The sequence below is a fragment of the Phoca vitulina genome, unplaced genomic scaffold (assembly GCF_004348235.1).
Source record: "Phoca vitulina isolate PV1807 unplaced genomic scaffold, GSC_HSeal_1.0 scaffold5, whole genome shotgun sequence".
In the NCBI taxonomy this organism is placed as follows: Eukaryota; Metazoa; Chordata; class Mammalia; order Carnivora; family Phocidae; genus Phoca; species Phoca vitulina.
This window is the reverse complement of record NW_022589708.1, coordinates 14,810,620-14,832,126: the sequence shown is the minus strand read 5'-3', so window position 1 is coordinate 14,832,126 and position 21,507 is coordinate 14,810,620. Positions and strand designations below refer to the sequence as shown.

The following is a 21,507-nucleotide window of genomic DNA, read 5'->3' as shown; positions in this document are numbered from 1 at the left end:
GGAGTGAGGTCCACCAGACTTCAGCTCTAAACTAGCAGACTGATGTCCAAGTGTGGAGTGAAGGGCCTGCCGTTCGTATGTTTTATAAGCCACAGGCCCAGCCTCCAAATGACCCAGGTCTTGTCGTAAGTTGAGATATCCAGGCTGAGCTGATATACTCGAAGACCCAAGTCTCTCCCCTCTGAACTCTCCAGAGGCTTCCAGAAAAATCCTTATGTCAGTGCCCTACCATTCCCTCCAGAAGACGAACTCCCAGGTCTGTACCCAGCCCTCTCTGGCACTGGCTGGCTGTGTTGGACTTTGTCAGCCCGACCCCGGAAGCCAACAAGGGCCAGTGCTTTCTCAGTGGCTCCTGTTCCTGCTTCATTTGATCCTTAGCACAGCCCACCGAAGTAGCTGTTACTGTTCTCCTCATTTGGCAAGCAAGGAAACCCAAACCTGTGGCTTCATGAGTCAACCGTGAACCCAGACTGCTTGCTTCCTTTCAAAGTCCAGGCTCTTGGCCAGGAAACCATAGTGCCTTCCTACTGGCAATTTCTGCGTTTGTCTCCCGGACTTCTCTACATGGCACTGTCTCTGTGAGCTCATGGTGTTCTTAACCCGTCCCTCACCCTTGCCCGAATCACCTGCACCTGCACCTTTCCACCAGCTCCATGGAACAGCTGGTATGTCTGCCCCCTCGTTTCAAAACCTCAACCCCAATTCCTAGGTGAAGAATCACCCAGAGACCATTCCTCAATCCCCAGCTGGTCTGTCCAGCTCTAAATCTTTGAGTACACTCTGGTCAGGCTGAGCTTCCCCAAGCCCAGCCCTCCCGTCTGGCCACGCCCAGCCTCAAGAACATTCAGCGGCTACAGAATGTCACAAGAACGGCCCGACCAGCTAGAGGCTGGTACCGGGTGCTCGCCATGAACGGTCTCAACCAGCCTCGCTTCCCTCAAGTCTCTTCTGCCTACCCTACGCTCAGCCAAATAATTCATCTGCACCACTCATCCCCATCTCGTGCTTTCCTCTGACCTTTTGCTTCTACTTTTTGCTTTGTCTCTGGGGAGGGGAGCAGCCTACGCCCCTGACAACCCCCATCTCGTAACTGATCCCTCAATCCAGGACAATTCTGAAGAGCCCATCCCAGCTCTAAAGCTCCCGGTGAGATGTGCGGAGGCCCGCGCTGCAGTGCGTCTGGGTTCAGGGCCCCCTTCCACCCACTCCTGCTTCTCTCACGGGGGTTGGCCAAGAGCACGGCCCAGTAGACCTCCCAGCTGCAAACCTCCACCTCAGAGTCTGTTTCCCGGGGAACCCAACCTAAGACCATGACGTTTTTCATGGTGAAGAGCCTCATCAAGCTCTGAGACGGAACAAAAGGAAAGATTGAGAGGTAATCGGGCTAAATAATGTTACGTAATACAGATAAGGCTCCCCGCCCCCGCCCCCTACAGCTGGGGACATTGCCATGGCTGGGGGTGGGGGGGCCAGGTCAGTGGGCCCCCCGTACAAGCCTCCTCCTTGCTCCTGCCCATTGAGATGCTCACAAATCAGCTCAGATCCCAATCCAAAGGCTGCAGGCCTCATGCCAGGTCTGGCTGGCATTTAAAGCTAGCATTTTAATCCCAGCAGATGCCAGCAAGGGGTCATGGCTGGTTCACGCAGCACAGTTCCAATCAGGGCAAAGTCCGTAAGGAACACAGTGCTTTAGAACTGATGGATTGGTCAGGACTCGAATCAACTCCAGACAGCTAAACATGCCTACTATAGGAGTCCTTTATTGGGTGCCAAAAATATGAAGCAAAGAAAATGTAGTCCTCATACACTGTCATACAAAAGGCTAATAATAACAAAGTAGCAAAAAAAGAAAAAGAAACCCTAACACACTGCAGAAGTACAGAGAAGTGGCCAGCAATGCATTAGAAAACCCAACCCTGAAAAAGAAGGCAAGAGAGAGATTTTAGACCCGACATAAAGAATATGAATAGAGAGCACTTGCCAGGGGACATTTTCTCGTCTATTCAATATTAAAGCAAATTTACATAGGTCCCACACACATTTTACCTCTGTTGCTGGTCCAGAAAGAGGACACCTGTATGTTCTAAACACGTGTAAATACTAACGCCGAGTAAGTGGGGAGTTGACGCATTACATAGTGTGAACACATGCTCAGGATACTGCCCTGCCTGAAATGACCTCAGGACAAAAAGTAAGGGGCAATAAACACCTTCATGAGTCCGTCCAGTGAACAAAAACAATGGGTACAGGAGGCCATGCTAATATGAAAAATATTTCCGAACACACAAAGTCTGACTTGACTGACCATGGATTTAAGTCTAACTCGAAGGCTAAAAAGCAAAATGGAAGGAAGTAATCATTTACATTCCAGAAGCATTTGTAGGGAAGACAGAAAAGTCGGTCCCCTCTCATCCCATCTTTTAATTCAGTTAATATATAGCAGACCGTAGGCAAACAATGGACTAAAAACATACTTGCAAAAACCGTTAAGTGCCTTAACAGTATAAAAATAAAATATGGCTACCGATATCCCCCCTGTCTACTGGATCACATAATTAACAATTACCACCCTTGCGCCCTGGTCCAGGAACTGATTCCTGGCAGTGCTCTCCTCCCGTGGCTCCCACTTTTCCCTTTGGTTTCCATCACATGTCTTTTCTAGATTTTTCCAACCAATCGCTGAAACTGTTTGCTTAAAAAAGGTGACTTGCTGCCACACTGAAAGTTATAAAAACAGTCACGTATGCCCTGTGGCATGTGCTGGTTGGCTGGTCTAGTAGAAAATCACCTTCTTAACCCAACACCTACTACTCTCCACCCAAAATCATACACAATCCAAGTACTGCTCAACATTAAGATCTCTGCTTGTGAGTCTAGCAACATATACATTTTTTACTTTATGACTTTGGCAGGTATGTTCACAGTTTATGATAATATTACATATGAAGACAGCAGTTTTATTAACTGCTCTGCATTCACTAAAACGTCTTCTGTTTTGCATAGTTACCCCACAGAAGCACTTGTGGTTAATAAGTTCTCTGACTCAGGGCAGAAACTGCACATAAAATGCTGAGACTTAGCTGAAACTTACCATGTGCCATTGTGAGACCTGATTTAGCGTCCACAGTCTGTGCGGCTGAGGCACTCACTGAAACAGCAGAAAGAGAAAAAGCTCACAGCCTTCCGTAACGAAAGCATAAGCATCTCAACTTGATGATGATCCAGTCCTCCTCAAATTAGTCAAGCTATATACAGATCCTAAGGGACGCATGTTTCAAGTGACGATCACCAGCTAACCTAAACCAATTCCATAAATAGCAATTCTATATACACCAAAAAATAATTTGCCCTTTTAAAATATCCAATTCAATATAAAATATACAACTCTAAGTATACAATTAGTATAATCAGAGTGGTGCAACCATAACCACTACCTAATTTTAGAACATTTTCATCACATGCGCTAAAAACACCCATTAGCCATGACTCCCCACGTCTGCCTCCCCACGGCCCCTGGCAACCACGGATCTACTTTCTGTCTCTAAGGATTTGCCTATTCTGGACATTTCATAGAGAATGGACTCATACATTGTGGTCCTTTGTGACTGGCCTCTTTCACTTAGCATCACGTTTTCAAAGTTCATCCATGTTGGGGTGCCTGGGTGACTCAGTCGGTAAAGCGCCTGGCTTTTGATTTTGGTTTGGGTCATGATCTCAGGGTCCTCGGATAGCCCCTGCATTGGGCTCCTCGCTCAGCAGGGAGTCTGCTTGAGGAGTCTCTCCCTATCCCTCTGCCACTCCCCCAGCTCTCTCTCCTCTCAGAAACAAATAAACCTTAAAAAAAGAAAAGAGGTCCCCAGAAGCACCTGAGAAAACCGAGCAGTTAAAACCATTAGCATTTTCCATTCAACTGTGCCAAATTCCCAAACCCTCTCATCAATGCCTTTTCATAGCTTACAGTCCTGGGCCCACATGAATGGTACCATCACTCAGGGCCCAGCCTCAGCCTGGACCCTCCCCTGGTATTCAGATCCCCGTTCACACGCACGTCCTCTCTTGTCCGGGACTGCTTGCTCCCCAGCTTCCTCCACCCTTACACTTTCCCGAATGGAATAATAAAATAATAAAAATATTTCAACTATTTAACTATTATTAGGAAAACAATCTGTCCGTTTCTACACTGTACAGATTACGTCTTTGTGGATTATAGCCAAATCCTGACGGCTCCAGGACACAGACGTGCTGAGCCCACCTCAGGTGAACAACTGACAGAACATCGGGTCAAAGCCCGCAAATCTGAGTCTCAGGGATGCTAAAATGGGGCGGCCAGCACACTGTCACATCGTCACACAGTGTAATGTCTTGGGAAACCACAAGTTCAAACTGAAGCAATGCCAAAGAATTTATAGCTGTCCCTTGATTAGGTGAACTGAGAATAACAGGTATTGCTAACCCAAATCACCACAAAATCACATGGATATTCACAGTCTGGGGTTTTTAGAACTAGGTCAAAGCCAGGAATCAAAATAGATCGTTATGTAATCTCCAAACACACCGGTTTTCAAAGGAAAGCCTCTAAAAATAATAAGTTGTGTATTGTTTTAGCACTTTAAAAATATCTTCAGAATCCTGACCCTTTTATAGAAACTTACTAGGTATAGCTGGGGCAGTTGGCTTAGATTCAAAAGTTTGCCAAGTTGAAGGATTCCCTGAAATTAAAAAAAAATTAATTAATTAATGACAAAAATCACAAGCTACGGGTTATATTTTGCCAGCGCTTATCTTAATCTTTTCCCCCAGAAAAAAAATAAACGAAATTTACCAACATATGGTGACTCACCCAGCTGAGTAAAGACTGAGTTTAACGTAAATCCTTAGAAAACTTTTCCCTAAAATTATTATCACTCAGATATTTATGCTAAGTGATTATACAGCTATTGCTCACTACCCAAACTCTCGCTATTTCGAAGAGAAGTTACAGGGAACCTGGCCCTTCTCAAACCTTTATTTCAAAACAAGAAGGAACCAAGTATGTAGGTCAATGAACCCCCTGCGGGGCCCCTAGAAGCAAGGAGGAAACACAGCTCACGCACCCGTTACCAATCCCCAGTCGGTGCCGAGGTAGACCAGTACCCTTTAATGACCTGAGACGAGTGGGTCATGGGGGGCATGCAAGTTGGGTTGGGTTATGCAAAAGGAGTCTAGGTAAGGCAAGCTGTACGCTTTATTGGGAGACCTTGCATGCACTTCTGGCTCCAGTGTCCCTTCTAGACTCGCTCCTGAGGGAGCAGGAGATGGGTGGTTATCGCTGCCACAGTCAGTAGGCTGGATGTGCCCCCACGACGCTTAGAACACACCTTTAACCCCCAACTGTCTCAGCTGAAAAGGACGCAGCCAGCCCCTACAGTACGTTAGAGTAACTGAGGTTGGGGTCCTTCACGATGGCTCACCCCGATGAGTGCTCAACAGGTGCATTTTATGTATGTTCCCCATTTAATCCTCATAAGAAGCCTGTGATGTGATGTAGTTACTCTTAATGCTCCAACTCTAGAACTGAGGAAATGAAGGCAGACACTCGCAGAGCTACACTGAGGCCAGTCTGTCTCTAGACCGAGTGCTTTTAACGGTCACTCCCCCTCATCACACATCAGTCCAGAGGTATGGTTACTGGACATGGATTTTGTGCATAAAGATATTCTGATAAAAAACATGTAGGACCCTTCAATGACTGTCAAGGTATTTAAAAATTCTTCTACTTTCTGGATCAAGGGGACAGATCACTCAAATTAAAATCACCACAGGAATGCCATGTTCGTGCCCGGAAGCCGCCGGGGGCCCCACATTCTTCTGATGTCCGGTGTACGGTTAGGGAGGCCCGCCTCACCTCCAACACTGGGATCCTGGTCCACTTACCTTTGGGTTCACTGACGCTGTTTAATGGTTTACTGGTAAACTCTTTAATCTGCAAAGAAAAACCGTTTGTTTGTTTTAATGATACAAGTTTGAAACTAGATAGGGACATACTGGATGATGGACAGATACTGTATTTAGTAAATTAACCTTTTCATGGAAGTCCTCCAAAGACAGGGGACAGATGGACTTTAAAGATACGAAGGCAAAAATTGTATAAAAGTAGCATTTGGATTGGGCTGCTTCTCAAAGTAATCACAGAAAGAAATTCTTCTCTACCTTCAAATTTATTCTAAATTCTAATTGAATAAATTTGCTTGCTCTTTACAGTTTTTTTTTTAAAAAAATACCTTGAAAAAATGATCTTATTGGATTTACTTTTACAACCACAGGGAAGAACATATTCTACCTCCTTTATCTTACCCAACTTACAAATGCTCTAAAATAAGACAGAATGTTCTTCAATAAATTGCACTGCTTGAAGAAAAACAGGGCTAATATCTAGCCAAATATACCTGTTGTCTCTGTGTGATAATCAGTTCATTCTGTTCCTGGAGTCTCTGCCCTAGCTCTTCTATCCTTTTCTTGTAGAAAACATTGCTTGCATTGAGATCGTCTATCATGGAGGTTCGAAGTTTCTCTATATGTGACAAGAGCTGGAAAAAAATAAATAAATAAAGGCATGCGCAATGTCTCCAATCTGCCATCTGTATGCACACACCCCGTGTTCTTTGCTGGCCTCAGGTTATCTGTGCACTTCAAGTCACTGAATACATCTTTGGTCACTGTGTACCAAGACCTCAGCTGTGACCCAAGACACAACACTGAGAAGGTGAACAGCTGTGTGCACTTGAGCACAGCACATGACACACCGCAGGGATGAGCACTGATCCAGCATCGGGGCGCTCCCACAGAGTGGCCGTAACCCCGCGCCGGCCTGCCCCTCAGGCGTCCACATGGGCCTGCGTCGAGAGCCCCCCTTCATTATTTATATGTCCAGTGACTAAGTACAACCTCAATAAATCTTTCCTGAGAAAAGGAAGGTGGAAGAAGGGAAGAGGAAGAGAGGGACGCAGAGAACAGGAAGATCCCAAGATTCATAGACAGATTCGTCTTCAGAGACTTCATGTCAGGAAAGATCATACACTGGACATTAAAAAAAAGATTCAAGAAGAATTTGTTTTCAATGATTTAGGCAAAGATTCTTAGAACAATTTCACTAGTCGCTTACACCGAGGGGAAAAACACGTGGGTCACTGGAGCTAAGGGCATTCCCAGCCTACAGCCTGGAATGGAGGCGACGTGCAGACGGGGCGAGGGGGCGGCGGCGAGGGCGCCTCGGAGGAGTAGAGAGTGCGGGAGGCAGCACTTCCCGACTCGCTTGGCTCTTCCCAACGAACCCTCACCGAGCACCTCAGCTTGTTGCAGCCACCCCACAGCCTGTGGATGCATGTTTTCATGCCACGGTACAGGTGAGGGAACTCAGTCTAGAGAGTTAAGGAGATGGTCCGAACTCAGACGGTGGGAGGGGAGGAGCCCAGACCTAAACTTTCTTGTCTGGCTTCAAAGTACTGCTCTCAAATTTAGTGACTAAGTCACGGAACATCTTAGTAAACAGCACTTGCAAACAATCAAGTAGAAATAAGTCGCCAAATGGGCGCCTGGGCGGCTCAGTTGGTTAAGCGTCTGCCTTCAGCTCAGGTCATGATCCCGGGGTCCTGGGATCGAGCCCCGCATCGGGCTCCCTGCTCCGCCGGGAGCCTGCTTCTCCCTCTCCTCCCTGCTCGTGCTCTCTCTCTCTCTCTCAAATAAATGAATAAAATCTTAAGAAAAAGTAAAATAAAAATAAAAAGAACCTTTCATGTCCTAGTGGATGCCAAGAATCTCCCCCAGGAGAACGCTGTTAAGAACCTTCCCTACATTTTTACAGACCACGGGAAGAGGACCCCAAAGCAGTTTGGAACATGCTGAGCTGGAAAATAGAAGGAAAAGCCAGTGAAAATGCCCAGGGTTTGGGATGGAAGTTTAGGATCAACAATATGTGGAGTCATTCCAGACCGCCCAGAAGAAAGGGACACAGGAAACACTAAGGGATGGCAACATTTCGATACTGGACTTGAGAATTGACCAGAAAAGCACAGAAAGGAGTTTGCTGAGAGAGGAATGTGATAGTCTAAGCAAGGGATAGCCAGAAATTATTTCAGAAAGTTTGTGGCCCTCGAGCCCATTACTTGTGACCTCCTGTCCTTTTAAGTACTGGGTTCTTTCTCGCCGCCAGAGCACAGTACTCTGTCCCTTCCCTCCGTTACGTGGCCACCCTACAGGCTCCCAGGCTCCACGGAGTCTTCTATCAGGTCAAAGGGCATGCCATCGTTTATCTGTAACTCCCTTTGAACTCCTACCAATGTTATTTAAAAAAAAAAAAAAAGACTGCCAAGAACCTAGGTAAAGCAATAAAAAGTTGGCAATCGCAACTTCCCTTAAACAGAGAAACACAATATGTGCATTGTAGGACCAGTAGGCAGCAATCATGTGGAATAATTAATAGTTAGGTCTCAGGCAGAGATTACTAAACCTGATCGAATTCTCCCCTCTGTTTGGGTTTAAGAGAAATTAAGGAAGAAGAAAGCAGCTTCCGAGCTAGCAAAACCAGCAGACAATGACGGACATGGAGCAGCGTAGCCTAGTGGCAGCACGAAACCTCCACACACCCAAGACGTAGGGCAGCTGTCCTCACTCAGAACCAGGGAAGACCTCTCCTCCTTCCTCCAACCCGCCACCAGGCGGTCCTTCCATCGTGACTTGCGGGGGCCAAGCGTACAGATCTGCCACTTGCATTCTGTTCCTGCCAGAGGGCCCCTGAACCGACAGTTCCCACGCCGGTCTGGGACACCCGAGGCTTTAAAGGAGCAAGGACTAAACATCCTCCCCTATTCGTCAGGAAGCCTGTCCCTAATACCAATGCTAGAAGACGCCTTGGAGGATTAGAGTAGAACTTCAAATTATAAGGGCAGTGGTTCAAACCGTGGCTCCAAAGCAGAAATCATCTGGGGTTTGGTGCTCCCACGACCCAAAACTACAATACGCATGCCGCACCCCAGACTGAATCAGAATCTCGGGCAGTGGCGCCGGGATGTGTATTTTGGGAAAGAGCCGCTGGTCATTCTCAAGTGCGTCCCTGGTTCGAAACTACTACCTTAGAACATCTCCAAGAGATGCTCGAACATTCTCCCAGAGAAGCAACTCCTCGACGTTGTCACCGTCTGTTCTCCTTGCGAGCTGGCTCAGTGCCTCAAGCCCGACACATGAGCAAGGCAACACGGCTGACAAGCAAGACCCCGAGTTTAAGAGGACCCGGGTTCAAATACATGCTCATACAAACAGAGGACTCTTTCAACCCTGCTCTTCTAAACCCTACGCTCCGCATTTCTCCACCCACAAAAGCAAGGTTGAACAATCCCCTTGGGGGCCGAATAGCCACCTTCCACATTCGTTCCGCAAATACTTAATGAACGCCGATCACATTTTGGGTACGTTAGTCGACGCTGGGAATACAACAAAAAACGAAATAGGTAGAAACCCCTCCCTCATAGGGCTAGTGATCTGGCTGGTGAGACACACAATAAACAAGTGAATAAATAATCAAATAACTATGTGAGACAGTGATCAGAGTTACACGTGTGAAGTGGTGGGAACAGTAAGGGAGGGGGGCTACCTACTTAGATGGTGTCGGGTGACTTGGGAGCCAAGGCCAGAGGGGGCTGAGGCAGGCAGAATTCTAAATGGCCCTCAAGTCTGCATCCCCGGAGTGTGTGCCCCGTATAATCCTCTTCCCTTGGCGGAGCTACGAACTGAGTGTCTGTGCGCCTCTCCACCAAACTCATAGGGTGAAGCCCTAATCCCCCATGTGATGGTATTAGGAGGTGGGGCCTTTGGGAGGTGATTAGGTTTGGATGAATTAGGGTAGGGTCCTCATGATGGGATTAGTGCTCTTAGGAGAACCCAGAGAGCTTTCTTTCCCTCTCTCCCTGCCCCATGAAGACACACAGAGAGGGCAGCCACTTCCCAGCCTCCAGAACAGTGAGAAAGAAATGTCTGTTGTTTAAAGCCACCGGTCTGTGGCACTTTGTTACAGCAGTGTGAGCAGACCAAGACATGGATTGGGTGGGATCTAAGAGGTGCTTCCACCCCACACAATACAGCAAGAGTGAGGGGACTTGACAGAGGCAATTAAAGTCCCTAATCTGCTGAGTCTGAGTTAAAAGAAAGATTACCCTGCGTGGGCCTGTCTTATTCGGGCCAGCCGCCCCCCAGCTGGCCTTAACAAAGTCAACAGCCGGGTAGTGAGCTGTGGACCTAAGGGTCCTGATCTACGGTGAACCCGAAGGAACCACATAGTGCCAATAACCTGAACAATGCTTGGTTTGACCCTGAGCCCCAGACGAGAACACAGCCCATCTGACACCCCCCGGGGCAGCTGTGAGACCCTGTGCACAGGACCCAGGCAGGCAGCGCCTGGCCTCCTAGCCCATGGACACTGAGGTGCCAACTGCTGGTGATCTGCTGCACTAATACAGAGGGAATGGAGCCAGCCATGTGAAGAGCCAATGGAAGGACATCCCAGCAGCAAAAACCCTGTGTGGAAAGAGAAAAAGGCCGGCATGTTCTCTAAGTGACCGGAAGGCTAGTGAAGTCGGAAAGAGTAGGTCCGGAGAGAGGATCTGGATGAGGCCGCAGTGGTGGCCGGCAGCCAGAGGGTCTCGTCTGCTCTTTGGAGGGCAATTGGGAAAGGGGTAGGTTGGAACTGGGAGACGAGTTACGGGGTCCTTTTAGAAACGGCAGGGGCTCGGTGGAAGCGAAGAGCAATGGAAATGTGCAGAAGAACACGGATATGAGACACATGGAAGGCCCTGCCGATGGCTAGGAGCTGGGCACTGAGGGAGAGTTGGGGCTCAAGGCGGGCACCTGACTGCTCCGACCAGGACGCCACTGGACAAAGGAAAAGCACATCATCTGAGACATGTTACACTCAGGAAGCCTCGGAGATATCAGGTCCAAAGCTGGCTAGCCCATCTGCAGCTCAGAGGGAGAAATAAACATGGGCCTTACACCCACAGACAGCCACGACCTCACTTTACAAACTCTCTGCTCAATCCCCAGAGCCCCAGACTATGAGAAATACATGCCTGTTGCTTGTCAGCGACCCAGTCTACCGTATTTTGTTATAGCAGCCGACCAGGCTAAGACACAGGGGACACAAAGGGCTACAAAATACATACAAAGTGAAAAAAGAAACACAAGTTTCCCTATCTTAAAATCTCAAATAAAAGTACTTTAGGTTTTCTACACCGGTGTAAACACTTTCACACTTAAATTTGTGATGCACTCAGCTGAAAAGCAGTAATATCATCAAACTGTTTTCATTAAAATGATTTTAACGTGAGCAATCCCTGCCTTTCTTAAAGATTATTGAGACTGCCACACTGCAAGGTGGAAAAGTCAGAAACGATGTGTTCAACAATGAAGGAATCACTAAATAACTTATGAAACATCCATAAGATCCTTCTCCAGCCATTTAAAAAAAAATCACGATTTTGATGTCTATTTTAAAACAGGAGAATGTTTAGATATATTAAACAAAAAGCATATACGGTTATAAAGCATGATTCAAAATTTGTAAGACTACATGTATGGGTTTCTATAATACAGAAACACAACATTTAAGGCATTGGACACAGACTGAAAAAAATTATAACAAAGTCGTAGCAGTGGTTATTGAATTATAAGTAATTTTATTTTTTTAAAGATTGATTTATTTGTTTGCGAGAGAGAGAGAGAGAGAGCACGCGCACGAGTAGGGGGGAGGGGTAGAGACGGAGAAGCAGGCTTAAAATTGCTTATAATTCGGGGCAGGGAGCCTGATGTGGGGCTGAATCCCAGAACCCTGAGATCATGACCTGAGCCGAAGGCAGACGCTTAACCGACTAAACTACCCAGGTGCCCCAAATTATAAGCAATTTTAATTTTTGTCACACGTTTCTCCATAAATTTTATTCTCTACCTTTGTCATAGAGGGAAAAAAATATATTCTTTTCAAAAATGACCCACTGACAGACTGTTGGCTTCTTAGTCTTACCCGGCCCTTCTCTTTCTTGTGTTCTTGATGAAGAGCTTGAACTCGGGCCGTCCACTTGCTTTCCTACGACACAGGAAAACCAGAGGAATTTATGTGCAGTTGCAGCAATAAAATCAACTTGAAGTGGAAGCTTTTTAGTGGGTACCTATGGAACCCAACTACCTCCTTGGTGACATTTTAGCAGGCTTTTTTTTTTAGACTATAAAGCCTCAAAAATGTTTAAACACATCTGCACTTGGTTTTAATCTTAAACTCTGCGGCAGGGGTCAGCAAACATTTTCTGCTAAGGGACTAAGAGTAAATATTTTGGGCTCTGTAGGCCACTTGGCTCGATTGCTACTACCAGCAGTAGGAGAACATCCATAAATAATACGTAAGTGGGTGGGCATGGCTGTGTTCCAATAAAATATTATTTTCAAGAATACGTGCCAGTGTGCCAATCTAAGGAGCTAAGAGGCAACACCGAGGTTTCTGAGGCCTGGGGTTCTGATCTGACAACACAGCTCACAGGAAGGAAACAAGAAATGCAGGTGGGGCCTTGGGATTTTGTAATGGGGTCTTTCAATTCCTGAGAGACCAGCTTGCGGGGAGCAACTATCCACAGTTCAGTACCGGACACGATTCCTGATCCCCTACCACGTCCCAGGGATCTCGCTGGACTGCCGTGGCCAGCGAGGGGAGGACCAGGGGAGACGCACTCTGCCCTGCACAGGAGGAAAGCAGACTTAACAGAGAGTTGCCCCCATCAATGTGTAGGTGAGCAGGTCCTGCTTGGGGGCGCTACAGAAATGCAATAACCCAGAGGTCCAGGAGAACTCTCTAGAAGAGGTGTCACCCCAGCTGAAGGAGTAAGCCAGAGGTCCTGAAAAACTGAGAAGGGCATGACAGAGCAAGCCACAAGGGCAAAAGCAAAACACAGGAAGCTGTGTTCTGGGAGCCATGAGCCGTTCGGTGCAGCCGGGATCTTCAAGGTAAAGCCAAGAATGGTGGGGGATGACACAGGGTCCAGATTCTCAGGGACTCTGACTACCGGTTAAGGATTCCGGACTTGGTCAGGATAAGACGGGACAGTGACGTGGTCAGCCTGGCTGCAAGGTGGAAGGTGGACTGGGGGGAGGGAGGTAAGACATGAGCGGCAAAGTATGCAACAGAAGCAGTCGTTTATATTTCAAAAACACACTTACTTTTTTTAAATGTTATTGTTTGTTGTTTTTTTAACAAAGTCCTGAATTTATAAACTTTGATCTCTATTTGTTTCCCAGTAAAAAAACAATGTTCCCCTAAACTAGTATGACGAAAATTGCCGGAATGGCCGCTGATTACAGAGGGCCACTGCGATTAGGTTTGATAAATGAAAAAAGACCATCAGTACACCAATGTAGCCATATATTTATGCTCTAAAAATAAAGTTAGTGCTTCAGCATGTCTTTCTATGCCTTTTGAAAGTGGGACCTACGTCTGAAATATGAAAAATAAACTCTAAGGTAATCCCAAACAATTCAAGGTGCTACCATGTTAGCAAAAAAGGAAACAATTTTGCCAACTGTTCTATATCTACAGCAATTAGTCAATCAACAAGCATCTAATGAACACCTATTATTATGTATCTGGAGACAAGAAGAAAAGAAATAGCTTCATGGTCGCTGACAGAGACAAACCCCTTTTCTGTGGGTAATGCTTGCTGTAAACTGCTTCACTAATTAAAATCAGGCCCCTCCTACAGTGACTGTCCGCGGGGACATACCTGACTGTCAAGAAGTTGCATCACATTTTGGAAATCCTGGGGATACTGAGGACGTTCTTCTTTAAATTCATGTGCATTCTTTAACGTGCCTATGTTGGACTTGATCTGCATGTTGGACTTCTGGATTTCTGACAATTGCTAGAAAATAAGATGCAAACCCACTGGTATAGATGTTTGTACTTTTATAAGATGAAAACAGACAGTGAAATTGGGGAACGCTGTAGCCACTGTTAAATCTGACTGTCCTGGAGCGCCTGGGTGGCTCAGTCGTTAAGCGTCTGCCTTCGGCTCAGATCATGATCCCAGGGTCCTGGGATCGAGCCCCGCATCGGGCTCCCTGCTCAGTGGGAAGCCTGCTTCTCCCTCTCCCATTCCCCCTGCTTGTGTTCTCTCTCTCGCTGTCTCTCTCTCTGTCAAACAAATAAATAAAATCTTTAAAAATAAATAAATAAATCGACTGTCCTACTAGAGGCCAGCTCTGACGGGGCTGGCAGGATTTTTCTGTAAAGAGCCGGGCAGTATTCTGGGTTCAGGAGACCTATAAGGTCTTGGTCCTAACCACTCAGCTCTATGGCCCCCACACAAAAGCACCGGGGACAAAATGTAAAGGAACACATGTGGTTGGGTGCCAATAAAACCTTATTTGTGGACACGGAAATGTGGACTTCATGTAATTTTTATGTGTCGTGAAATATTCTTATGACTCTTTTCAACTATTTAGAAATACTAAAACCTTTCTTAGCTCGCTGGCCATACAAACACGGGTAGTAAGCTAGATTCGGCTCACAGGTTGTGGTTGCCAAACTCTGTGCAAAAGTTCAAGGCGTTTTTAGAAAAGGCCCTTAGCCGTGTTCCAAAAATATCCCTCCATTTTCGTTTGCAAAGCTTGTCCCCTAGAGGGAGCTCAAGGATCTTGCTTCCTTTCCCCAAGGGTGACGCAGGACTGAGCTGCCCATCCAGCTCAGGTAATTCTTAGCCCGAAGACAACAGCCACTGTCACAGAGTTTGAGGTCCCACCCCAGCGAGGCGTGTCTCTGTCTATGCGTGTGGCTACGGCCACGCATAGGACCAAGGTTGCTCCCACAGGGGATGGAGGCTCAGTTAGCCACATCCTGCTTGTTCAGACCCCCTGTCCTCCTCACCGGCCAGGCCTGGGATCAGGAAGGGAACTGGGAAAAGGTTCTACTTCTGTCTTTCTGGGTTGGCTTCCACAATGGTAACCCGTGTCAGCCTTTCCAGAAAGTTCCTTTCGAACTCTAAAAGCTTCAAAAATCAGAGTTTATGGCTATCTAAACCTAAACAGCAAAGGAAAGAGAGACCCTCTTCTATGATCTGACCATAGGTACCAAATATACCAAGTGCTCTTTTTTAAGATTTTTTTTTATTTTTAAGTAATCCTTACCCCCAACGTGGGGCTCAAACTCACAACGCTGAGATCAAGAGTCCATGCTCCAGTGACTGAGCCAGTCACCTGCCCCTCAAATGTATCAAGTGTTCTTCACATGCATTTGGGGCTAAAGCTCCCATTCTCAAAGATGCAACTTTGATGACTTGCTCTGTCTTCTGCATGTCTCGAGCTCCCTCAGCACTCTTGGGAGGAGGGGTGTCTGGGCACAATAAAGTAATGTCTAGATCTGCGGCCGTAATGCCATACTAACGCCATTTCTCAAGGCAACAACCCTACCAATACTATGAGGACTTTTTTTTTTTAAAGATTTTATTTATTTATTTATTTGACAGAGAGAGACACAGCAAGAGAGAATACAAGCAGGGGGAGTGGGGGAGGGAGAAGCAGGCTTCTCCCTGAGCAGGGAGCCCGATGCGGAGCTCGATCCCAGGACCCTGGGATCATGACCTTAGTCGAAGGCAGACACTCAACGACTGAGCCACCCAGGCGCCCCACTATGAGGACTTTTTGGCTTAATACTTACATATTCTAATGCTGAATTCTTGGAAGTCAATTCTTTAAACTCTTTCATAAACATTTCCTTGACTTTTTCCATTTCGCCAACTAGTTTCTCCTTTTCTTCTTCTTTCCATCTATCAAATAACTTCAGAAATTCTTCCTCTTTTGTTTTTTGCATTTCATATTCCTGAAATTATTTTAATGCATGGCTTTAAAAGTTCTGATATGAAGCAAATATGCAAAATTTTAAATACATGGACATAGCTTCACCTCCAATGTGGCAGCTAGTACTGTGTGTATAAGTTAGGTTTACAATCACACTTCATATAATGGCCAAGCACACAGTGGTTTTTCCAAACCAAAAACAGCACACAGCATCCTTTTGTCCTTACACCTCTTAAAATACAAACACAGAAGCCCAAAGTCTCAAGAATTCTGTGATCTATGAACTTGCACAGTAGATATGCAATAATATGTAAAATTTAAAAATACTTTAAAAGAAAATGTCTGTTGAGCAGAAGAACCATTCTCAATACTGTATCAATTTGGATAGAATAGCCCCATCTCACCCACCAAAAACACAAATTCATATTCATACAAGCTAAATTCAAAGTCTAGTCAATCAGCCTTTGATTTCTCAATGACCCTCACTTTTTGTTTTTTTTTTTACCTAACTGGGCACTTAACACGATAAATAAACTCAGTCTGACAAACATACAGAACACTGCACCCAACAACACCAGAACATAAATGCACATGGAAGATTCACCAGGATAGACCATATGTTACGTCATAAAAGATTCTCAATACATTTTAAAAGATTGAAATCATGCTAAGTGTATTCCCAACCACAACAGAATGAAGCCAGAAATCAATAACAGAAGAAAAACTGGAAAACTCATGAATACTTGAAAATTAAACAACGTACTCTTAAGCAATCAATGGGCCAACGAAAAACTCACTAGGGAAAATAGAAAATACTTTGAGATGAATGAAAATTAAAATACAACATACTGAAAAAAAAGAAAAAAGAAAGAAACAGAGAAGCCAAAGCAGTGCTCAGAGGGAAATTTATAGCTGTAAATGCCTACGTTAAAAAAAAAAAAATCTCAAGAGACAAAGAAGGTTATTATATAATAATAAAGGCGCCAATCATCAAGAAGACATAAGAATTGTAAATATTTATGTATTCAACATTGCCGTACCCAAATTTATAAAGTATATACTAACAAAACAAAAAGGAAATATAAACAGCAACACTGTAATCGTAGGGGACTTTAATACCCCACTCTCAATGATGAATAGGTCATCCAGACACAAAATCAATAAGGAAACACAGGATCTGAACAACACTATGGACCAAACGGACCCAACAGACATATACTATCCAATGGCAGTAGAATGCCCATTCTTCTCAGTGCACATGGAACATTCTTCAGGATAGATTATACATTAGGTCACAAAACAAGATTCAAGAAGACTAAAATTATGTCAAGTATCTTTTCTGACCACAATGGTATGAAACTAGAAATCAGTAACAGAAGAAAATTGGAAAATTTACAAATACATGGAAATTAAACAATACACTCCCGAACAACCAATGGATCAAAGAAGGAGTCAAAAGGGAAGTCAAAAATATCTTGAGATAAATGAAAATGGAAACACAACATACCAAAACGTAGGGGATGCAGCAACAGCAGTTCTAAGAGGAAAATTTACAGCTAAAAACGCCTACATTGAGAAAAAAAGAAAGATCTCAAATAAACAATCTAACTTTACACCTCAAGATCTAGAAAAAAAAAACTAAGCTCAAAGTCAGCAGAAGGAAATATAAAGATCAGAGCAGAAATAATAAAACAGAGAACAGAAAAACAATAGAAAAGATGAACAAAACTAAGAGGGTTTTTTTTTTTAAAGATAAACAAAATTGTCAAACTCTTAGCTAGATTAACCGAAAAAGGACTCAAATAAATTATAAAGAAAAGAGGAGACATTATAACTGACACTATGGAATTACAAAGGATCATAATAGCCTACTATGTACAGTTATATGCCAACAAACTGGACAATCTCAAAGAAATGGATAAATTCCTAGAAACAGGTCAAACTACCAAGACTGAATCATGAAAAAAATAGAAAATCTGAACAGACCATCAATAATGAGTAAGGACATTGAATCAGTAATCAAACACCTCCCAACAAAGAAAAGCCCAGGACCAGATGGCTTCACTGGTGAACTCCACCAAACATTTCAAAGGAATTCACACCCGTCCTTCCCACCATACCGCCGTTTTCAGAGCTCAGCCCCCTACCTTAGAGAACCTGACAGCGTGGGCGTGCTGTGCAGCCTCCAGCTGAGACCTGGTGAGCTGCAGCTGCTCCTTCAGCATATCAATCTCACTCTGGAGCTTATCAGTCTGTGCCTTTTTCTTATACTCTGTTGCAACAGAAATACGCCATTAAAATACCACCTCTTCTGAAACCTATCTGAAAACTTATGGGGTACGGTCTTACTGATAAGACAAAGACAAAGGAAAGTGCTCTGACTTTGGGATACTATTATTTTTTCATGCCACACGAGCCAAGTTTTGCTCAGTAGTGTTTACTTAGGGGACGCTGAATTACTTGTAGCAGATTATTTCAGCCACTGTGTTGGATTATCCTCCAGAGACAGTGTGAGAGCCCATTCAGGGAACCATAATGGTGACAAGGAATAATCCTGGGCTCTTGTTGGGGATGCCAGTCTCGAGTAGAGAAAGGAAGCCCTGGCTTCCACTACAGGTACCGCCATATTGGAAATTGCTATGGTCACTGTCCTTCTGGCTCCCACCACGCTCTCCTGAGAACCCCATCAGTGCTAAGACAAGCAGAGATTGGCATTCAAAATGCAAACTGGGGCCATACGCTGTCCACAGGGCCAAAACGAGGTACCAAAAGGTTGTAAAAGGAAGCAACAAGTGAAGGGAAGGTACTTATTATGTACATGTACTTACATGAAGATGTGCACATGACTGAATGGATATACATGTGTCTGTGAGTGTAGACATGAAAGGTATGGAAACCAAAGTAGAAAGTCAGAATCTCAAAGATGACCTGAAGAAATAATACTCATTTCAGAGTCTGAAATACTCTCTGAAACGAGTATGAGATAGAATAAGATACTGAAACAGAAGAGAAAGAAGGTCAGTTTCACACTGAAGAATGGTAGTTTCATTAAAATACTTAATCTTCCCAATTTCTCCAATATACTGCTAAATTCTTTCAGTGGTCCATGACTTACAAATGGAATTTTCGGCTGTTCATATTGTTTATACAAAGCTTAGCTGTTTCCGACATAAGTCTATTTGTCTGAAATAGGCAGGAATGGAAACAGACTGGCCCAAAAAGGAGACTGAAGCAAGCACTTATTAACAAGCTAGGAGCACACACATTGAGATGCTAAAAGCATTTAAGACCATAAGGAGAACTTCTGTGGGTTACCGGTCATCGGCAGAATGCTTTGTCTGCTGATGGAGAAATAAGGCCTGGCATTTATTTTCCCTTAAGAACACTGAGATAACAGGAAACCTGCTTCCTTGATAAGCCACAGAACCCCTTCCCTCTCTTGCTTCTTTAATTTCCCCCTCTACACCTCAGGACCCAAAAAAACCTTCGTATCTCCCACATCAAAGGAAACAAAAATTTTCCCTTGGTTCCACATTTCCCTCCAGACAATGCCTCATGTCTCTGCTGTCCTTCCCAGCACATGTTGCTGGCCATTTGCTCACCTGATTCTCAGCTCGGCTCCCTCCCTTTGGGCTTCTGTCCCCACCAATGCACTGAAGCTGCTACGTCAAGGTCAACAGCAGCCATCCTGACAGCAATAATCAATTCTTGGTCCTCATCTTACTCTGTGCCTCAGGAACTTTCAATAAACTGACCACTGGGATCCCTCCTGAAACCTCTGTTTCCCTTGGTTTCCATAACAACACACTCCCCAGGTCTCCCTTTGCCTCCATAACTATTTCTCACTGCCCTCGGCTGTTCCTCCTGAGCTCCTCACATTGGGAGAAACTTAGGGCTGGCCCTCGGCCATCTTCCCTTCCCTATCTAGGTGAGCTCATCCAGCCCAGCTCTGCTAAGGACTCCTGGATTTATCTCTCCAGCCTGGGCCTCTCCCTTGACCCCCAGACCCCCCACATCTCCACTTGGATGGCGACTGTATGTGTGACTCAAGTTTACCCTGACCAACACGAACTCTCATTCTCTTTCCTTCCTCAATCCGCTTCCGCCCATATGTCCCCATCTGAGAAGACATCACTGCCATTCACCCAAATGTAGAGGACAGAAACCCAGGATTGTCTTTCTTTACCTCTTGCTCTCACGCCAAGTCACACCTCTGCGGGCTCTGTGTGGAACATGTCCTCTCCATCTTCACTTCTCTGATCTTCCCTGGTACCGTCCCGGTCCTGCTGCCATGTCACTCACCTGGGCTACTCTGGCAGCCCCCCTCACACTTCCACCTGCTTCCACCACGGCCGCTATGCTCTCCACCAGGAGCTACCCACATTCCTGGCTGGGGGGGCCTTCAAGGTCCCGTGACCCAGACTCCTCCCCTCCAACACCCCGCACACTACTGCCTTGCTCCCTCTACTCTGCTAACCTATCTGTTCCTCAAACACACCGTGCTGCCTCCCCCTCCCCCCCACCCCCACCATCCAGAGCGCCCTGTGCCTGGGATATTCATTTCCCAGATTTTCCCTAGGCTGGGACCTCCTCATCATTCTGGTCTCCGATCAAATAGCGCCTCCTCAGTGAAGCCTTTGCTGACCACCTCCAGCCCATTCTCCTGTTTTATTTCCTTTGTTGCATCTGCCACCGTTTGAAAAGAACCACGCATTTATTTGTGTACCTTCTCCACCCTTCCTAATAGAACGTTAAGACTCCAGAGGGCAGAACTTGGTCTGTTTCGCTTGCACCCATATCCCCAGGCCTGGTGCCGTGCGTGGCACATAGTAGGGGCACAAGATTTACTTAATGAGTGAACAAAGACTATGATACTTTCTTTTCAAAGGACTGAGAGATGCACTGGACCATGTCTCACTAAAAAAAAAAAAAGAAAAAGGTACCCAAAGGAAAACGGCTCTTTGAAGTTGAGCTTGTGACTTACCGAGATGAGAATCTTCGGGGTGGCGGCGCTGAATGTGACTTTGTAGAAAAGCTTGGTTCATAAAGGCCTTGTCACAGAAATGGCACTGAAAAAGAGAGAGCAACAAATCTAAGGGTCTGTAATGAGCGTCCCCCCCCACCTAAGTTCAATTAAAATTGGGGTACCTAAAGCACCACCTCCTGGGAATTTTCCACCCCGGTAGGGGACACTAAAAGCAGGACTAGAAAGACAACTATAAACCAGGGTGTTGTCCCCAAACAGTGAAAGCTATCTTTTGGCAGCTAAGGTGGCCCATCCTGGTGCTTGCAGGAACCCCTGATGCTGTTCCCGTTAGACAGGTGGTTCCCAGCCTGTCACCAACTTGCTCGGGACACTCCAGCCATGCCGGTCTTCTTTTTGTCCCTCAGGCCGACCAACTTCAGCCTCTGCATTGGCTTGTGCCCCGCCTGAATCTTCCCCAGACCTTCTCCGCTGGCTCCTTCTTGACAGGCAGGAGTCTTCCGTGGAGCATCTTCCACACTGGGGAGGAATGGCGCGTCCTCAACCAGACCTTTGCGCGCGGTCCTCCTGCCAGTCACCGTCCCATCCCGCTGCCTTATTGTCAACATTGCACCATCTCACCCATTACTATTTCCACATGGACACACTTCACTTGTTTATTG

The 21,507-nt window shown here is 45.7% G+C and overlaps 1 protein-coding gene across 3 annotated transcripts in view; it reads right to left on the bottom strand.

The window, feature by feature from the left end:
* The window catches only part of DZIP1 (DAZ interacting zinc finger protein 1), a 46,672-nt gene that overhangs the window by 16,210 nt on the left and 8,955 nt on the right, over nucleotides 1-21,507 (bottom strand). For all 3 annotated transcript variants that reach the window (XM_032402746.1, XM_032402748.1, XM_032402747.1), the window contains 9 exons: nucleotides 20,846-20,930; nucleotides 18,009-18,133; nucleotides 15,722-15,883; nucleotides 13,791-13,928; nucleotides 12,047-12,109; nucleotides 6,426-6,566; nucleotides 5,914-5,962; nucleotides 4,653-4,709; nucleotides 3,092-3,148 (listed from right to left, as the gene is read on the bottom strand). In XM_032402746.1, coding sequence (XP_032258637.1) covers nucleotides 3,092-3,148; nucleotides 4,653-4,709; nucleotides 5,914-5,962; nucleotides 6,426-6,566; nucleotides 12,047-12,109; nucleotides 13,791-13,928; nucleotides 15,722-15,883; nucleotides 18,009-18,133; nucleotides 20,846-20,930 — 877 coding nt within the window. The remainder of the gene's footprint in view (nucleotides 1-3,091; nucleotides 3,149-4,652; nucleotides 4,710-5,913; nucleotides 5,963-6,425; nucleotides 6,567-12,046; nucleotides 12,110-13,790; nucleotides 13,929-15,721; nucleotides 15,884-18,008; nucleotides 18,134-20,845; nucleotides 20,931-21,507) is intronic.